Below are 20,223 nucleotides of genomic sequence, written 5' to 3' on the forward strand. Positions count from 1 at the left end.
CACACAGGCTGGAGTGCAGTGGCGTGATCTTGGCTCACTGCAACCTCTGCCTCCCGGGTTCAAGCGATTCTTCTGCCTCAGCCTCCTGAGTAGCTGGGATTACAAGCACCCGCCACTATGCCTGGCTTTTTGAGACACAGTCTCACTTTGTTGCCTAGGCTGGAGTGCAATGGCACGTTCTTGGCTCACTGCAACCTCTGTCTCCCGGGTTCAGGCAATTCTCCTGCCTCAGCCTCCCGAGTAGCTGGGATTACAGGCACATACCATCATGCCTGGCTAATTTTTCTATTTTTGTAGAGATGGGGTTTCACCATGTTGGCCAGGCTGATCTCAGGTGATCTGCCCACCTTGGCCTCCCAAAGTGCTGGGATTACAGGCGTGAGCCACCATGCCTGGCCTCAAATTTTTTGTATTTTTAGTAGAAACGGGGTTTCACCATGTTGGCCAGGCTGATCTCAGGTGATCCACCCACCTCAGCCTCCCAAAGTGCCAGGATTACAGGCATGAGCCACCACGCCTGGCCTGGGAAGCTTTTAACATAGGCCAGGAGGCATAACTGGAGGATGCCAAGAGCCACCAAAGGCTCCATGAATGTCAATTCAAAGCAGTCTTAGGCCGCAACCGGACTGATCCTCGGAGGCGCAGCCTCTTCCTGACCTCCCTTTGGGGAGGCATTACTGACAGCGGGGAGGGCCACAGGAATCATTCTTCAGCCCGAGTCTGGCTCCCTGGGCAACTCACTCGTGCTCCCTGCAGCGGCGTTGACAGTGAGCTGGCACAAGCGTCTGCCAGAGATTCCCACAGCCCACACGGGCGTCCCATGTTTCTTTTGTGCAATCAGAGGTGACTTGATGAATAGTTACAGTTCGTCCATACCATCTTTGTTCCCAAGAGAAAGAAAACAAATCATGATTTATATGCTCATTGCCAGGGAGCCTCTGACCTACAAAGAGGGCTTGGTTCAAAGATGGGGGAAAGGGCAAGGGCTTGTTCTGGGCCCACTTTTCTGTGGCTGTCACTGTGGTCACTGTGTCACTGTGGCCAGGGCTAGAGCTGGCACAAGTCTGGGAGTCAAAGGTCTCCCCCAAGACCCATCCTCTCCCCTCTAGGTTATGTTGCCCACAACAGAAATGATACCCAGCCTGTCCCATGCTTGGCAGGACCTGGACATGCCAGGCCAGCCATGGGCCCTCCTGGTGGCTGGTCCTCCCAGGCACAGGGAGAAGAACCCTAAAGTTGAGCGGTGGCTCTGCACCAGGCACCAGGCTCTGCAGGCACTCCTCAGGTGCTCCGAACAGGGTCAGGATGACGACTGTTGGCCCCATTTCATGGATGGGTTTGGGAACACAAAGAGACAAGAAGTGAGACTGTGGCACAGCTCAGAGGCACGGGCCTTAAACTAGGTCCTCCTTATCCTACAGCTGGCAAAGAGGGCTCCTGAGTTCCCAGTGGGGAAGGGCAGTGGTCTGTGCAATGGGAGGGAGGGAGGCACAGGGACAGACCGACCAAGAGCAGGAGGGGTGCAGGCGTGACACATTTGTTTTTGTTTTGTTTTGTTTTGTTTTTGAGACAGAGTCTTGCTCTGCCACCCAGGCTGGAGTACAATGGTACGATCTTGGCTCACTGCAACCTCCGCCTCCCAGGTTCAAGTGATTCTGCTGCCTCAGCCTCCTTAGTAGCTGGGATTACAGGCGTGCACCACCACACCTGGCTAATTTTTGTATTTTTAGTAGAGATGGGGTTTCAGCATGTTGGTCAGGCAGGTCTTGAACTCCTGACTTCATGATCCACCCGCCTCAGCCTCCCAAAGTCCTGGGATTACAGGCGTGAGCCACTGCGCCCAGCCAGACGTGGCACATTTGGAGTCAGAAGCAGGCTCTGCGTAAGACCCAGGCTCAAATCGGGGCTCTGCCTTTTTCTCATAGAGTGATGTTAGCTCTCTGTGCCTCAGTTTCCTCATCTGTACCAGGAGAACAATGCTAACACCTGCCCTGTCAGGTTGTTACGAGGACCAGCTGAGAGACTGTATGTGTTATACTCATCGCAGTGCCTGAGACAGAGTAATCATTCAGTAAATGGTGGCTGCCATCACTAGTATTATTACATCCTATTATTACTTTTGTTAATTCCTCTCTCCAGTGATGGGAATTTTGTTTCTTTTCTCATTTATTTATTTATTTTAGAGACAGGGTCTTGCTCTGACACTGAGGCTGGAGTGCAGTGGTGTGGTCATAGTTCACTGCAGCCTCAACTTTCTGGACTCAAGTGATCCTCCTCAGCCTCCTGAGTGGCTGGAACTACAGCTGTGAACCACCACACCTGGCTAATTTTTATATTGTTTGTAGAGACAGGGGTCTTTCTATGTTGCCCAGGCTGATCTCGAACTCCTAGGCTTAAGCTGTCCTCTTGCTTTGGCCTCTCAAGGTGCTTGGATTCCAGGCGTGTGTTGGGAATTTCATTTTGGTCCTTCCGCGCATCCGTATCTTTGTAATACTCCCGAGTGACTGAGAGTACCTGTTGTTCTTGCCCTCAGGCCAAGGTGGAAGGGGATGTTGAGCCAGGACCCCCCCACCCAGCCCATCAGCATATCTGCCCCATGTTCTGGGGTCTTCCAGGCTGGAGTCTCTGACTCCAGAATGGGGCTCATGAGTGCAGAGGATGTAATACTAATAAGAATTAGGCTGGGCTTGGTGGCTCACGGCTGTAATCCCAGCACTTTGGGAGGCTGAGGTGGGCAGATCACCTGAGGTCGGGAGTTCGAGACCAGCCTGACCAACACGGAGAAAACCCGTCTCAACTAAATATACAAAATTAGCCAGGCACAATGGCGCATGCCTGTAATCCCAGCTACTTGGGAGGCTGAGGCATAAGAATCACTTGAACCTGGGGGGTGGAGGTGGCGGTGAGCGGAGATGGCGCCATTGCATTCTAGCCTGGGCAACAAGAGCGAAACTCCATCTCAAAAAAAAAAAAAAAAAAGAATGGTGACAAGCTCCAGCACTTACTGAGGGCTTATTCTGTGCCAGGAACTTGGGAGTGCCAGCCAGCAGCCCAGCAGGAGGTTATGGGTACCACTGCCCCCTGCTGCTCAGATCCTGCTTGGTGCCAGCTTCTCAGACCTTCTCTGGCTGGCTGGGCACCCCTGGGTCATGGATCTCTGCCAAGTGGGGAGTGCTGGGAGAGCAGAGCTCACCGCAGGTCTACCCTGCCTAGCTGTGCACACCGACATGGGCCTCTGCAGAAAGAACCCAGTGGGCCCCACCAGCCCCTGAGCCCCAGGACCCTGGCACTCACTGTGCCTTGGTTACGGGGTGAATAATTTAGGCCGCTGAGTGTTGGTCATGAAATATTAAACAGCCTGTTCCTGATGCACCAGCATGTGAGTGTGCGTGGGGGTGACACTGGCACTGGGCTATGGAGGCTGGCTGCCACAAGCCAGCATATTTCTTAAGATAAGTACGTGGCTGAGTCTTCTGTCTCCCTCATCTGTGTTGACGGGACCCCCTCTGGACCACCAGGCATGGTGCCTGCTCTCTGCATCGCCATGAAGTGCCAGGCCCAGCATCAGCCCCAGCAAATGGCAGCACTGTGTCTAGGGAGTGTGGAGGGAGGAGAAATCAGTGAGTGGGGGTCCGTGGGGGGCTGCAGACAGCCTTGGGGTCTCAGGAATCAGGGAAGTGGACACAGAACCAGGACTTTGGGGACAGGGAGATGCTGGCCCGGAGGGTCTCGGGATGTGTGTGAGAGGGAGGGAAAGGGCACACATGATGGGGAGCAGAAGAGGGCTAAGTCATGTTGGGAAAAGGGTGGATGGGCAAAGGAGGGGTGGCCTGGTGGACATTGATAGGCAGGGGACAAGTGGATGAGAGGTTGAATGGGTGAGCGAGGGGTGGACGCAGGGTGGAGCATGTGGTTGATCTGGGGACTGACAGACTGGGGGAGGGAGATGGGGAGGATGTGAATGTGGGGCTGAGGGCCCTACAGGGTCGAGTGGCTCTTGCCCCAAGCCTGTCATACAGTGGGTATCTTTACAATACTGAACGCTGCTACCTGGGCCATGTGTTCTTGTCCTGGTATAACTGTTTTCCCTTCAATCATGCTCTGCACCGTGTCTGCTCCAGACAGTCCTTCGACTATAAGCTGCTTATTCCTTAATTCATGCTCTGTACTGCGTCTACTATAGGCATTCCTCCGATTATGAGCTAAGATATAGTTTTATATATATGTATATGGAAATAACTGAATGATAAGATATTCTTTAGGCACTCATTCTATGAACTAACATGATTATATAAAGGGAAGTAACTAAGTAGTAACACCATAAACTGAGATATTCTCCAAGCCCTAATTCTATAAACTGAGATATCTCACACTATAAACTCAGATATTCTCCAAGCCCTAATTCTATAAACTGAGATATCTCACACTATAAACTGAGATATTCTTCAGGCCTTAATTCTGCCAGGATTCTGCTTAGCTGTCCTCCCTCGGTAACTACATGGGGGGTTACCCACATGTGAAGTTCAGTGAAGAATTGCACCTCCTGGGCACAAAACGTGGCACCCTCCCCCCACCCCCCCATATAGGTCCGGGGGTGGTATGTTGTGGCTCCACCTAGTGTTCCCTCGTGGTAACTGCACCCTGGGCTGTTCACATCCAGCAGCGCAGCAGCCAGGACAGCTCTCCTGTTCGCAGTTAGGCTCCCTCTGGGCTGGGAGAGCAAGGATAAGGGACAGTGATATCCAGAAGCTAGGCCCTAGAAGAAGCCCCTGAGACACATTCCATCTCTTCACTCCCTGCATACCCATATTGTTGGCCAGGCCCTGCATCGCACAGACAGATGTGTGTTCAAATGCCATTTACCAGCTGTGTGACCGAGGAGAGAGCTGAGTCTGTGCCTGCCGTGGGACTATGGGGAATAGCACAGAGTCCGGGCCTTCCAGTCCCACCTGTGAGCCTCCCCAGCTGCAGCTGCAGCATTAATTGAATTCTGATTCTGGCAGTGCCCTGCCCAGTGCCTTACAGGTGTCATCTGTTGATGGTCACAGTAAATTAATAAAAATAGTTGATGGCTGAGTGCGGTGGCTCACACCTGTAATTCCAGTACTTTGGGAGGCCTGATCACTTGAGCTCAGGAGTTTGAGACCAGCCTGGGAAAAACCCCATCTCTACTAAAAATACAAAAATTAGCTGGGCCTGGTGGCACATGCCTGTAGTCCCAGCTACTCAGAAGGCTGAGGCAGGAGAATCGCTTGAACCTGGAAGGCGGAGGCTGCAGTGAGCCAAGATTGCAGCACTGCAATCCAGACTGGACAACAGAGCAAGACCCTGTCTCAGAAAAAAAAGAAAAAGAAAAAGAAAGAAAGAAAGAAAAAAAAAATAGTTGACAATATGGCATTCACTGGGTACTTTACCATGGCAAGACAGCGTGCTAGCTCCAATTTCCCCTCCACAAAATGAGAATGACAATAGGACTTGAGAAGAACCTGGGCCAGGTGCACTGGCTCACCCCTGTAATCCCAACACTTTGGGAGGCCAAAGCAGGTGGATCACTTGAGGTCAGGAATTGCAGACCAGACTGGCCAACATGGCGAAACTGAGTTTCTACTAAAAATACAAAAATTAGCTGGGTGTGGTGGCACACTCCTGTAGTCCCAGATACTTGGGAGGCTGAGGCAGAAGAATGGCTTGAACCCGGGAGGTGGAGGTTGCAGTGAGCCAAGATCACTCCATTGCACTCCAGCCTGGGTGACAGAGCAAGACTCTGTCTCAAAAAAATAAAAAAAGAAGAACCTGCCTGCTAGCACAGTAGAAGCGTGCAGTACATGGTGGACATCCCAAAGGCTGCCAGATTAATAAAAACGGCAACAACAAAACCCAGGATGTTGGACTAGCAATCTCAGACAGCGAGCTGTATTTTAGTACAAGTATGTCCCATGCATTGTTTGGGATATAGAATAGTAAAGCATTATTTGTTTATCTGAAATTCAGATTGAACTGGGTGAACTGTATTTTGTCTGGCAAACCTTACCACCCTGCCCTCAGGGAACTCAGTCTTCTGGGGGAGGCAAAGGTCAAAATCAGTTATGGTCAACCAAGCATGACAGGCCATGCACACAGCGGCCCTGGGCAGTGTGGGGCAGAGGCCAGGAAGGGGGAAATAAATCAGGGTGGCCCTCATGGAGGACGGATGGGTACTGAGTCTTCAAGAGGGAGGAGGATGGAAGGGCAATCCAGCTGGAGGGGGGTCACTATGAAATGGATAGAGGTTAGACAGCAGGTGTGGGGACTCACGGTGACAGTGGATGAGAGTGCTGGAGGAGAGGCCGGCTCACCACATCCTTGTAGACCTCGATTAAAAAGTAGGACTGAGGCAGGGCAGTGCTCCGTCGGACGCCCTCAGGGGTCTCTCAGGGAGGGTGGCACAGGACTCAGCCCAGAGGCACCTCCCAGGACGACAGCGGGCGGGTGACAGGGCCCTCTCCCACCCACTCTCCGTGCGGTCCAGGGCTCCCTGGGAGAGGACGCCCTGGGGCGTAAGGAGGTCTCTGAGGGGGTGAGGCGCTGAGAGCCCACCGTGGGCGCTGTGTCTCCACAGGGGAGTGAAAGCCCAAACCAAGAACGGTGCCACGCCCCTGTACCTGGCGTGCCAGGAGGGCCACCTGGAGGTGACGCAGTACCTGGTGCAGGAGTGCGGCGCGGACCCGCACGCGCGCGCCCACGATGGCATGACCCCGCTGCACGCCGCGGCGCAGATGGGCCACAGCCCGGTCATCGTGTGGCTGGTGAGCTCCGGGCCCGGGCGGGGCGGAGCCGGCAGGGCGGGGCGTGGAGAGGGCGGGGCGTGGAGAGGGCGGGGCGTGGAGAGGGCGGGGCGAAGGCGGGGATGGTGACGGGGCGGGGCCATCAGGGGTGGGGCGGGGCCTGGTGCCCAGCCCCCGCCCCTCTCTCCCCGCCCCTCCCGCCCAGGTGAGCTGCACCGACGTGAGCCTGTCGGAGCAGGACAAAGACGGCGCCACCGCCATGCACTTCGCGGCGAGCCGCGGCCACACCAAGGTGCTCAGCTGGCTGCTGCTGCACGGCGGGGAGATCTCGGCCGACCTGTGGGGCGGGACCCCGCTGCACGACGCCGCTGAGAACGGGGAGCTGGAGGTCAGCGCGGGCCCGGGGTGGGGGCGCGCGCCCTCTGCCGGCACTGCGCTCTCTGCAAGACCCTGCCCGGGCGCGGGAGGCCGGGTCCTCACTGCATGCCCCCACAGTGCTGCCAGATCCTGGTAGTGAACGGCGCGGAGCTGGACGTCCGCGACCGCGACGGGTACACGGCCGCCGACCTGTCGGACTTCAACGGCCACAGCCACTGCACTCGCTACCTGCGCACGGTGGAGAACCTGGTACGACCACTGCGCTGCTCCTGTCGCATTCTCTCTTCTCGTCCCCCACCCCAGTGGTGGGTGTCGTCACCCCTTTTACCAAGGAGGAAGCTGAGGTTCAGAGACCCCACAGGACCTCTCAGCCCAGAACCACTGCCTTCTGGGGACTGAGGGAGTAGAGGCACAAAGGTTAACAGAAAGAGGACAGGGAAGAACAAGGTCACCTCAAGGGGTAAGGCTGGAGAAATCACAACATATGCCCCATTGGGAACAGGTAGGCTCATTCACTTGCCCATAGACATTAGCTTGGGTATAACTCTCAGCCACACTCTGCAGAAGAGGGTGTAAGAGTCCCATTCTACAGACGGATAAACTGAGTCTGCAGGGCACCAAGATCACATCATCAATAAATGGTAGAGTGGAGAATCTGCCTCTGATGGCCTGGCCAGCAGCCACCCCTCGGCCATGGCACTGTACATTTGCTGACCTCATGGATGCTTCATAACTGGAAACCCACGCTACTCTTTTTAAATTATTTTATTATAGTGAGACATCCATGAAGTGACCCATTGGGATTTGATCTCAGCTGTGGGTGTCTCAAAGTGCAGGGTGCTGCACCATCTGGTACAATGCCTGCCTTGAGGCAATGGGTAGGAAAGAGAGTGGGCCTCGCAGGCAACCACACAAGGATGTGGACCAGCTCCTGGCCACGGAAGGACTGTGAGTGAGGCCCGGAAGGGAGGAGGCAGATGGTTCGTGCCCTGAGCAGCATCTATCCATTTGCCCTGCCTGCCAGCACAGGGGAATGGTCCAGACTCTGGGGGCTGCAGAAAACAGCAAGGCCCAGAGGCCAGAGGCTGCAGGTGGGCCTGAGGATGAACTTCCATCAAGAAAGAGGCTCCGGAAGAGAATGAGTGTCCCAGCATGTAGTGAGCACTCACTAGGGTATACAAGCAGGGATGGACACTGGGAAGGGCATTTCTACATCCATGGTGAGTTCCCTTCAGCTAAGAGAGTCTGTGACTCTGTTGAGGGACTGTGGGGGGTGCCATCAGAGTCCAGGGCAGGTGAGGGCCTCCCTGGATGCAGCTGCTAGCAGTCATAGGACAGCAAACACCATTCATTGGATTCTGACTTAGGCAGGTACCCTGCCAAGTGCCTTAAAGGTGTCATCTCAGTTACTCTTTACAGTACATTAAAAAAATAGTTGACAGGCCGGGCGAGGTGGCTCATGCCTGTAATCCCTGCACTTTAGGAGGCTGAGAGGCGGGCAGATCACCTGAGGTCAGGAGTTCCAGACTAGCCTGACCAACATGGAGAAACCCCGCCTCTACTAAAAATATGAAATTAGCCGGGTGTGGTGAGCATGCCTGTGATCCCAGCTACTTGGGAGGCTGAGGCAGGAGAATCACCTGAACCCGGGAGGCGGAGGTTGTGGTGAACCAAGATCGCGCCATTGTGCTCCAGCCTGGGCAACAAGAGCAAAACTCTCTCTCTCAAAAAAAAATACTAGTTGACAGGCCGGGCACAGTGGCTCATGCCTGTAATACCTGCACTTTGCGAGGCAAAGGCTGGTGGATCACCTGAGGTCAGGAGCTTGAGACCAGCCTGGCCAACATGATGAAACCCCATCTCTACTAAATAGACAAAAATTAGCTGGGTGTGGTGGTGGGTGTCTTTAATCCCAACTACTCAGGAGGTTGAGGCAGGAAAATCGCGTGAACCCAGGAGGCGGAGGTTGCAATGAGCCGAGATTGCACCACCGCAGTCCAGTCTGGGCAACAAGAATGAGACTCTGTCTCAAAAAAAAAAAATAGTTGACAATATGGCGTGTACTGTGTGCCACGTCCTGGAGTTCAGCAGGACCTGTAGTGCCGTTATCCCCATTTGCAGATAAAGAAACTTAGGCACAAAAAGCATAGGTGACCCGGGATGACACAGCTAGTAATTGGGGGAGGGGAAGTTTGAAGCCATTGTCCCAGGCTGCAGAGCTGGGATCCCAGCCTCTTATCTGCTGCCCACAGGGGTCAGGGCTGGGTACCCTCTGCACCTATTGCTGTTGGCCAGGTAAAGAGCACCTTTGGGTGCTTCCCAAGCCACCTCCTGTGGCTCCCCCTGACTCCTGGGGTAGGCGGCAGGGCCTGGTCCCCTGGACTGAGTGGAGCGTGGGTGCCCTGGTCCCTTTGCCCAAGCAGGCCCAGCTGCGGCAGTGACAGATCCAAGCCACGGAAGATGCTGGCCCAGAAAAGGCAAACACTCCCGCAGAGCCCCTAATTACGGGGCCAATGAGCGCAGCCGCCAAGCTGTTACCTGGTGCCAGGCCTGCCTCTCTCTCCCAGGGGGCCTGTGACACTTCTTAGGCAGGGAGGGGGCACGGGGCAAGGAGGCGCAGGCCTGGGCAGGAGGCAGCGGAACAAGCAGGCTTGTCGGCAGCTGGGGCAGCATGGGCAATGTAAGCAGGACCCCCACCCCAGGCCCCTCTGCACTGGGAGAGGGCAGGCCTATGGTCAGATGCACAGACTGGGTGGGGTGGGGGTAATGGCAGCCTGCTCAGCTGACCATCCAGGCCCCACACTTCCCCTAAGGGCTCCATCAGGAGACAGGCCGGGCTGGTGTTAGGAATCTGCCCCAGGTCCCAGGTTGGGCCAGGAGAGCCGGCTTGGTAGCCAGGTAACTGGAGGTGGGCCTGTGCTGTGCCCCTCCCCACAGAACCACTGGAGCCAAGGCCCTCTGCCGATCTGCCGATCGTGAGACAGAAGGCCAATCTCCTGGCAGTTCTTCCCTTGGGGTGCAGCCCAAGGCCCCCTCCTCATCAATTTCTCCACCCTCCTAACCAGGGAGGAGCCAGCAGAGGGAGTTTCCCAGGAACCTGGTCCTGCTGCCTGGCGGGGCTGGGCTCAAATCTTAACATGGAGGAAGCTAAGACTCTCTAGTGATGGGGAAGGGACGAGTGATGGGGAAGGGGCCCTGGAGAGCGGTGTGGCTTGGCCAAGATCCCACAGCGAAGGCATGGCTGAGTGTGACCTTGGCCTGGAGGGCGACCTGTCTTGGGGTGCACTGGCCCTCATGGCCTCCCTGCCTCCCCTTCAGAGCGTGGAGCACCGTGTGCTGTCCCGGGATCCCTCTGCTGAGCTGGAGGCAAAGCAGCTGGACTCAGGCATGTCCTCACCCAACACCACCATGTCGGTCCAGCCGCTGAACTTTGACCTCGGCTCACCCGCCAGCACCCTCTCCAACTACGACTCCTGCTCCTCCAGCCACTCCAGCATCAAAGGCCAGCGGCCTCCTCGCAGTGAGTGTGCCCTGGAGGTAGAGGGGGACGGAGGGGAGACGGAAGCCAGACTACTGGGCTGTGAGAGCTGGCCTTGGGCCGCCTGCCACAGCCAATATCAGAGTTTACCCACATTGCCTGCTCTTAAACATGGGGAGGAGACCCCTTCTGGTGAGAGACAGATGTCACTCATGCTTGTGTGTGCTTATCACAAATAATATACATGTACATCCACATGTACTCTCCCCACTGACAAAATCCACATGTCCCACCCACCATTCACTATTTTCAGCTACTGACATACAAAAGTGCACACTTGTACATACAACATACAGATACGAACATACACAAAGAGCCGTGCAAATATCTGCACATACCCACCTTACGCACAAGCACAGGATGCTCTATTTCCATACTCCAGATGTGCACACTCCAGATGTGCACACACACACAACCGTGTCCACAGAGCAATGCACACACATTCAAATGTCCAGACACACAATCACCTAGGCAGAAGGCGGGCGAGTGTGGATAAGCCCTGACCACGCCCTGAGCATGGGCGTCCGTCCACTTGCAGTGCCTGCTTCATGCCGCCAGATAATGGCCTGCAGAGCCGGCAGGGGTGCCCTGCAAAGATTGGGTGTGGCAGTCATATTGCCAAGGAGCCCACCGACCCTTCCAGGTGGCCCTGACCTCTAGACACACCCAAAGCCCCCAGTGCTTCCCTTCCAAACCGGAGCACCTGGTTTTCCAAGTAAGTGCTGGGCTGGGGCAGGGCAGGGCCAGGGAGAGGAAACCCAGCACTGCCAGGGGCCACAGCAGGTGTACCAAGTGGAGCCCGCCATGTCCCTTGGCAAGTTGTTTCCAGGTGCCAGACTCTCCATCTTGGGGGACAGTTTGGCTGCATGCTCCCAAATCTGGCCCTTCCTCCTGCTTCCCCAGGGCTTTCCAGCACCAGAGCTGCAGACATACAGAGCTACATGGACATGCTGAACCCGGAGCTGGGTCTGCCTCGGGGCACAACTGGCAAACCCACACCCCCACCACCCCCACCCAGCTTCCCCCCGCCACCCCTGCCCCCAGGCACCCAACTGCCTCCACCCCCACCTGGCTACCCAGCTCCCAAGCCTCCTGTGGGACCACAGGCAGCTGACATCTACATGCAGACCAAGAACAAACTCCGACACGTGGAGACAGAGGCCCTCAAGAAGGAGGTAGTGAGCCCTCACCCCCTTCCTGCCTCCCAGCAGGGGGACTGGGCTGATGGGGGCCGCTGAGGCCAAAGGCCTGGCCTCATAGTGGGCATAGGGTGGGGATCCCTGTGTCCATGGCATGTTCAAGAGTCAAAGCTCCTGGCAATTCCAACTGGGGATCAGGGCTGGACACTGGACCAGGAGGAGAGTAAGACCAGGTCGCTGCCCTCAATGGGAGCTGGGAAGTGAAGGTCCAGACAGCTGTGCCTCACCAGGAACTGGGCCTGTGCCACCTCTTGCACAGAGTGGCCGGGTTGTCATGGAGTTGACAGAGAATGCATATAGACTGCCCCTCCCCAAACACGCACATTCCCACAGCCCCAGGCCCTGTTGGAGAGTGGTACCCAAGGGAGGTGGTTGCCAGGTGGAAGGTGCCAGTGGCATGGCTGTGAAGGGGAGGGCTGGGAGGAGGGTGGAGGGAAGGTGAGCGGGCACTAGCAGGGTCGGGCGCCCAGTGGCTGTGGGGGCTGGGAAGGAGGGGAAGCTGCAGCTGGTTCCAGTTTAGGGCTTGGGCTCTGTGCAGAGAGGATCAGGCCTGAGGTGGGCACCCTGGAGGGAAGCGAGCCTGTGTGGAGGGGATGAGGCCAGGGTGGGCAGGTGGAATGTGAGATGCCTAGTGACATCTGGGCCTGCAGGCCCCTGGCTGAGGCTCTGGAGCAGGGCTGGGGGCAAAGGTCTGGTCTCAGCAATTCTGGAAGTCCTGGGCAGGGAGACCTGGGAAACTCTGGCGTTCTGGCCACAGGAACATGGCAAGGCTGGTCTGAGAGGTGAGGGGACAGCCTGAGGTTGCAGGTGGCTAGATGTGGTGTGACAGCCCCCTGGGGTCCTTCTGGAGCTTGGGACCTTGCAGTTCTCTAAGCCCAAGGCAAGCCACGCCAGGGCCAGTTTATACGAGGTCACAAGGCCACTGGGCAAGGGAGACACGGGAGGGACACTGAACTCCAGGGCAGCTCTAGCGGCCACCCTCTTTATGCCATCTTAGATCCAGCTCCCACAGTGGCTTCCCCTTTCATCTCTGGGAGGCAGAGAGGGCCGGGCAGGTAGGGCTGCGAGTGCCCTGGAATCCCTGAGCTCCCAGCCCAGCCTGTGGGCCCCGCCCAAAGCCAGGGTACAGGTGGCCCAGCCAGTGCCCCCTCTCCACCGCTGAGCCCAAGTGCCGGGTCTGTGTGCGTCCCTCCTGGCTGTGTGCGTGCTGGGCCGCAGGCGCCAGGGCCCGGCCGGGACGCTCCACAAAGGGCTCTTTGTGTGACCGCGGCGCCCCCGGCGCGGGTGCCTGACCGCGGGCGGGAGCAGGGTCGTGGCGTCCGAGCCTCTGGGCCGCAGGGGGCGCGGAGCGGGCGGGCTGGCCCAGAAAACAAATCCCGCGGTGTCGCGTTTCCTGCAACGTGAGCCAGGTCGGGCGGGGTGGAGGGTCTGAGGCCACCGCCGGGACGCATGGGCTGGAGGGTGGGGCAGGGGACAGCCCCCACCAGGTCATTCCGTCTTGGGCTGGGCCGCCTCACTCTCGCAGAGCTGAGCATAGTGGGGGGCAGCTGCGACAGGGCGGGAAGCCTCGCTGTCACCTGACCCCGCCTTGCGGCCCCTGAAACCTGAGGCTTGATCGCGGGTGTCGGTGTCGCTTTCGTGGATGGCGATGGTTTCCAGATGCAGGAGGGGAAGGGTGGGGACCCGACCCGGAGCCCCCTCTGCCCACAGTCAGCCCTTTCCTGTCTTGGGCAGGAATGAAGGTGGGGACTCAGCTCCCAGTTTAGGGAGAGGCGCAGGGGGCGGGGCCACATCTGGGCGGGGGCGGGCGCGGAGAGGCGGCCAGGTGTGGCAGAGTAGTTGGCGCCCCCGTAGCATCCGCGACGGCTGGGGGGGTTCGGCCTGGGATTGGCGGGCCCCGGGTGATGTCAGGCCGTCCGAGCCCATAGGCTGGCCGGGCGCGGGCGGCGCGGGCCGGCTGTAACCTGAGAGGAAGGATCAGGTAACGCAGGTGTCGGGTCCTGCCGCCCCCACCGCCAGGTGCACAGCGGGGGCCACCAGCACCGTGGCAGGTAGGAGCAGCCCCCGACGGGCACCTGGGGTCCGGGGCAAGCCGGAGCCTCGGAGGGCACAGGCTCTGTAGGGGGCTCCCGCCGAGCTGGGATCCCCGACAGACCCGCAGTCCGTCTGGCAGCCGAGAGCGGGGTGTGGGCAAGGCACTAATGCTGGCTAAGCTGAGAGGTGCCCCTTCTCCAGCTCCCCCTGGCGTCGGGGCTGAGCCACCCGCCCTTGGTCCCGCCCCTTCTGGCCTCTGTGGGGGCCCCTGTGCCCCTTGGCCGGCTCCCAGAACCTCTCTCTGTAAGGCGGGCGGAGCCTGCCCTTCCATCGAGGCCCCCGTGACCCTCGCCCTGTGCCCGCCCTGAGAACAGGGGGTCTAGGAAGGCAGCCCCCGCACCCCTTGAAGGCCGCTGGCCGCGAGTCCCTGGGAGGTGAAAAGCTGGGTGGGGAGGCGTGGGGGGCGCCTACCCGGCAGGTGCCCGAAGCCCACCGGCCATTGTCTTCCCGCAGCCGAGCGCCTGCGACGGCCACGACGGGCTGCGGAGGCAGGACTCCGGCCGTAAGCCCCGCGCTTTCAGCAAGCAGCCCAGCACAGGGGACTACTACCGGCAGCTGGGCCCCGGCCCCGGGGAGACGCTGGCCGCACGCCCGGGCATGGCGCACAGCGAGGAGGTGCGTGCCCGCCAGCCCGCACCCGCCGGCTGCCGGCGCCCCGGCCCTGCCGCCCGCGGCTCACTCGAAGGCCCCTCGGCTCTCCCGCAGGCGGCGTTGCTCCCCGGGAACCACGTTCCTAATGGCTGCGCCGCGGACCCTAAGGCGTCCAGGGAGCTACCGCCGCCGCCCCCGCCGCCGCCGCCGCCCCTGCCCGAGGCCGCGAGTTCACAGCCGCCCGCCCCACCTCTGCCCCTCGAGGGCGCTGGCCCTGGCTGCGGGCAGCGCCGCTCCTCCTCGTCCACCGGCAGTGAGTAGGGGCGGGTTGAGGGGTGGGGGGAGGCGCTAGCCCTGAAAGGGTAGGGAAATCTAGACACCGCCCCCTCCCCAGCTGCCACCGCCCCGTCCTTCCCCGTCCTTCTTCTTCTTGCTCTTCCTGCCAGCCCCTACCCCATTGAGTACTTGACCCTAAAGGGAGGGCTCTGGGTTGTTTGAAGTCCTGCCAGAGCAGGATGGGCTGTGTGGCCTGGGGCAGGTCCCCTGCTGCCTCTTGGCCTGCCTCCCGCCGGCTAGAAAGGGCCCCCCAGCCCTGGCGGCTGGCATTTGGGTTGAGCTGGTGCTGGAGGGACACTTGAAGTAGAACCAGCTTCAGAGAGGCCCCGCCCTGGCCGCCCATCCCCTGGCCGGTCCGTGCTGAGCCTCTCTTCCTTTCCCCACCTCTTTCTCTTGTCCTTCCAAGTAGCACAGACCTGAGCCCTTCTTAGATATGCCAAGAACTCATCCTAGCCAGTTCCTGCCAGGGTCCCTGGGCCAGCAAGTGCCTGGCTATGGGCGCAAAGCTAGTGACCCTCCATATTTCCCCTCCCTCCCCAGTAACTTCCCTAGGCATCCTTTTTTCTCGAACTCCTGACCTCAAGGTGATCTGCCTACCTGGGCCTCCCAAAGTGCTGGGATTACAGGTGTGAGCCACCGCACCCAGCCCCAGGCATCCTTTTTTTTTTTTTTTTTTTTTTTCAATTGAGACGGAGTTTCGCTCTTGTTACCCAGGCTGGAGTGCAATGGCGCGATCTGGGCTCACCGCAACCTCCGCCTCCTGGGTTCAGGCAATTCTCCTGCCTCATCCTCCTGAGTCGCTGGGATTACAGGCACGCGCCACCATGCCCAGCTAATTTTTTGTATTTTTAGTAGAGACGGGGTTTCACCATGTTGACCAGGATGGTCTCGATCTCTTGACCTTGTGATCCACCCGCCTCAGCCTCCCAAAGTGCTGGGATTACAGGCTTGAGCCACCGCGCCCGGCCGGCATCCTTTTTTTTAAGAGCTAGACTGGTGCAGGATTCCAGGGCTGCTTCTCTGTAGGGTGGAACAGTGTCCCTCTGCCAGGCCACCTAGAAGGCCCAGGACAGGGTGGCTGGGTGTGATGCTCCCATCCCAGCTTGGCTGGGGTGCCTTCCTCACCCAGCCACTCGGGGCAGAGATCATGCTTAGTGGCACCCCCCAAAGCTTCATCTCCCTGACTAGGCATGCAGAGCAGAGCCGGGCCCCCCAGGGTTCCTGTGGAGTCCCAGCTCCTGAAGACTGGAGCGCATGGAGGCGTGCCCAGCACCTGCCTAGCCCCCTCCTCCTTCCCTCCACAGCCTGCAGCAGGGCTGAAGCTAAAGACAGAGAAAAATATACTCCGAACTTCCCCCAGACACCCCCACCCAGCACAGCCCGGGCTGGGTGCCCTATCCCAACCCAGTGCCAAGGTGGAGGCCCTTGCTAGGGACTAGGGCCAGTGGTGGCCCTGCCAGCCCTCAGCAGCACCCGCCAAGCTGGGAACTCGATGGACCACCCTCGTGGGGCCCCAGAGCAGCCTAAGCCAGGGTCAGATGGGCAGAAAAGCTCCTCCTCTCTTCTCCACTTCCCCCCCCTGCTTTCCCTGGCCCGCTCCCTGTCCCCTGCTGTCCCAGTCTCATCCTGGCCCCCTCTCCCTCCTAACTCCGCTGTCACTTCTCTCCTCTCCGTTCCTAGAAGTGAGAGTCCTGAGGCACAGGAAGAGTGAGTAGCTGCGCGGCTCCTGGCGGAGGCTGTGGTGTGGGATGGGGGAAGAGCAGGCAAAGCAAGCAGGAGGGGCCCAGACTCAAGGAAAGGGCAGGGGTGGGGGCCAGCAGGCCAGAGAGCCTCGAGACACAGGTGGGGCCTGGCACGTCCTACCTATGCTCATGCCCACATATGCACCCAAGCATTCTACGCCTGGCTGATGGTTTTGCCTAAATAAATGAGCCCGTCACACCGATTTTCCCTTCCTCCTCTTCTCCTCCCTGTGACTGCACTCTGGGATCCCCAGCCTGGGAATCCAAGAGCTGTCAGCCCATTTTGTTCCTCCCTCCCAGACCTGACCCCTTCCTGGGAGCTCAAGAGACCTCTCTCTCCAAATCACTATTCAGCTTTTCCACCTGAGCCAGAAAATGCAAACTCTGCCCTGGGGATTTGCATGTTACCCACCTGCCCTTCTTCCTGGGTGCCTCCCGTAGCTTTCGTAAGGGCTCTGCTTTCCTGGGCCTCTAGAGCTGAGCTGCGCTTTGTCATAAATGTGCTCCTGGCTTGCAGCCAATGTGTCTGCTTGTGCGTCTGTCTGTGGGTGTGGGAGAGAGAGAGGGGACCAGCTGGGTACTGGCACTCTAGGGTCCAGACTCTGTATTTCCTTGGAGGCCCCAGTTGACTTAGTTCAAGGGTCACTGAGGCTTTGCTGATGTAGGGACAGGGTCAGAGGGAGGCTCCACCCCAGCTGGGCTGAGCCAGGGAACCTGGGACAAAGGTCGGGTGGCTGACTCCAGGTAGTGTTTTAGAGCTGAACAGTCAGTGTCTGGGCGGAGACATATGCTAGAGTCGGCAGGGCCAGCCCAGGAGCCACCATGAATTCCCAGGGGCCTCCAGGCGGGGGCCCTCCACCCCGTGAGTAAGATGGGGAGGACCATGGGATTGCCACAGCTGGGGAACCAAGGGCCTGGCTCTGCGGGCCCCGAAAGCTGCCTGCGGGACCTGGGATCTGGAGAGCTGCCTGCTGGGCCTAAGGATGGGCACCCAGCCTATCCTGGCTTGGAAAGGGGGCTGCAGAGGGGCAGGTGAGGAGTGGTGGGGGTGTAGCCCCGCCCTGGCCAGTCCTCATCTCCTGCCTCCACATAGGCACCAAGTCTTTCAACATGATGTCCCCGACGGGCGACAACTCGGAGCTACTGGCTGAGATTAAGGCAGGCAAGAGCCTGAAGCCGACGCCGCAGAGCAAGGGGCTGACCACAGTGTTCTCAGGCAGCGGGCAGCCAGCCTCCCAGGTAGGCAGGCCCGGCAGGAGCCTGCGACCCAGGTCCCCTGGCCCCAGGCCACTGGGTGCTCAGCCCCACCGCTTCTCCCTGCAGCCCGACTCGACGCTGCCGCCTGTGTCACCTACGCCGTCACCAGCCCGGAGCCCCACACCGCCAGCTGCAGGTTTTCAGCCGCTGCTCAATGGAAGCTTGGTTCCGGTGCCACCCGCTACCCCCGCGCCCGGTGTGCAGCTGGACGTGGAGGCGCTCATCCCTACCCACGATGAGCAGGGCCGGCCCATCCCCGAGTGGAAGCGCCAGGTGATGGTGCGCAAGCTGCAGCTGAAGATGCAGGAGGAAGAGGAGCAGAGGCGGAAGGTGGGTGGGGCGGGCCCAGGGAGCCCTGGGGTCTGCATTCGGATGCACAGCCCATCCCCCATGCCACCTCCAACTTGGGACCTCCCATTTTTTTTCTTTTTTCTTTTTCTTTTTATTTTTTTGAATTGGAGTCTCACTCTATCACCCAGACTGGAGTGCAGTGGTATGATCTTAGTTCACTGCAACCTCTGCCTCCTGGGTTCAAGAGATTCTCCTGCCTCAGCCTCCTGGATAGCTGGGATTACAGACACATGCCACCACACCCAGCTAATTTTTTAATATTTTTAGTAGAGATGGGGCTTCACCATGTTGGCCAGGCTGGTCTTAAACTCCTGACCTCAGGTGATGCCCCTGCCTCGACCTCCCAAAGTGCTGGGATTACAGGTGTGATCCACCGAGCCCGGCCACTTTGGGGAAAGCAGGTGACAGGACCCCTATTCAGGGCTTGTTCCAGTCTCCACATGCACCCCCAGCAGCCTGTCCTTGGAAGTGAGACGGCAGCCTTTCTCAGACTCTCCTTCCCCTGCCCAGCCCCTGGGAGCTGGTTAAAAGGCCTTTTCGGATTCCGGAGGCCTGGGGCGGGGCTGAGGCTCTGCATTTCTAGCCAGCTCCTGGGTAAGATTGCTGATGACGCTGGTCCAGGGACCACACTGAATAGCCAAGAGGGCTTTGGTCTCCGTCTTAGGGACCTGGGCTCTATTGCTGCGCTGCTGCCTTCCAGCTGCCAACACTGAGCTTCATCCAGCCTGTTTCCTTCTCTGTAAAGTGGGCTGATCAGCACCAGCCGGCAGGATGAGTTGTCTTTTATTCATTCTACAACTGTTCTGACAGTGCCATTCTTTTTATTTTTTGTTTTGTTTTCTTTTGTTGTTGTTGTTGTTGTTGTTTTTGAGACAGGGTCTCACTCTGTCAATGAGGCTGGAGTACAGTGGTGGGATCTCTGCTTACTGAAACCTCCGCCGCCCAGGTTTAAGCGATTCTCCCACCTCAGCCTCCTGACTAGCTGGGACTACAGGTGCATGCCGTCATGCCCAGCTAATTTTTATATTTGTAGTAGAGATGGGGTTTCTCCATGTTGGCCAGGCTCGTCTCGAACTCCTGACCTCAAGTGATCCACCTGTCTTGGCCTCCCAAAGTGCTGGAATCACAGGCATGAGCCACCGCGCCTGGCTCCCAAGTGCCGTTTATGTGTCCCACACACTGTTGTAGCCTCTGGGGATTCATGGTGAACATATCAAGGCCTGCTCTAAGGTGGCTGCGGACATGTGTGCAAGTCACCAAGAACTCAAAATGGGGCAGTGTGGGAGAGTGGGTGGTGGTGGAGAGAAGTGCCTGGGCTGGTGCCACACAGCCAGCTGCAATAATGGGGAATGCAGGGCACTGGGGCAGCCCTAACCAGCCACCTGATACGTGGGCTGGGGGCCGTGTTAGAGAAAGAGGAGGTGATGTCTAAGGTGAGACTTGGCAGATAAGCGAGGAGTGGCCAGGAGGAGAGTGGGCTGAAGAGCAGCAGGCGGGACAGGGCAGTCTGGAAGTGAGGGTGGATGTGACCTGGATTCCTGGGGAAGGGGGTTGCTGAGCTGGAGAGGAAGGTGGGGGCCAGTTTACCAAGGCCTGGCCAGCAGCCCAGAGGAGAACGGACTTTCTTCTGGAGGAGTGGGGAGCCGAGTGGGGGGAGTGTTAGGCAGGGAAGAGGCGGCTTCCTATTTGTATGTGGGGAGTGGATCCCATAGAGTCAAGATGAATTGGGGCCTCTGTAGACAGGCCCGGGGGGAAACTGGACTTCAGAGGTGGAGAAAAGTGAGCAAATGAGAATATACGGTGCCCAGCCGTCCAGCAGGACGAAGGGTGGGAGGCTCAGTGGAAGCTGTAGCTGTAGCCTCTTTTTTTTTTTTTTTTTTTTTTTTTTTTTAAAAAGGTGTTTTACTCCTTTCACCCAGGCTGGAGTGCAAAGGGGGGATCTCCGCTCACCGCGCCCCCCCCCGCCCCGGCGG

General features: G+C 58.5%; 1 protein-coding gene across 2 annotated transcripts in view; it reads left to right on the forward strand.

Moving 5' to 3' along the window:
• ESPN (espin) overlaps positions 1–20,223 on the forward strand; it is a 37,301-nt gene that overhangs the window by 10,441 nt on the left and 6,637 nt on the right. Inside the window, exons 3-11 of one of the 2 annotated variants that reach the window (XM_032300241.1) lie at positions 6,599–6,785; positions 6,970–7,152; positions 7,260–7,391; positions 10,461–10,662; positions 11,584–11,855; positions 14,427–14,877; positions 16,581–16,607; positions 17,736–17,881; positions 17,966–18,229. In XM_032300241.1, coding sequence (XP_032156132.1) covers positions 6,599–6,785; positions 6,970–7,152; positions 7,260–7,391; positions 10,461–10,662; positions 11,584–11,855; positions 14,427–14,877; positions 16,581–16,607; positions 17,736–17,881; positions 17,966–18,229 — 1,864 coding nt within the window. The remainder of the gene's footprint in view (positions 1–6,598; positions 6,786–6,969; positions 7,153–7,259; positions 7,392–10,460; positions 10,663–11,583; positions 11,856–14,426; positions 14,878–16,580; positions 16,608–17,735; positions 17,882–17,965; positions 18,230–20,223) is intronic. The other variant, XM_032300240.1, reaches the window with a different exon arrangement.

The sequence above is a fragment of the Sapajus apella genome, unplaced genomic scaffold (genome assembly GCF_009761245.1).
Source record: "Sapajus apella isolate SASKATOON/1434 unplaced genomic scaffold, GSC_monkey_1.0 scaffold43, whole genome shotgun sequence".
NCBI lineage: Eukaryota > Metazoa > Chordata > Mammalia > Primates > Cebidae > Sapajus > Sapajus apella.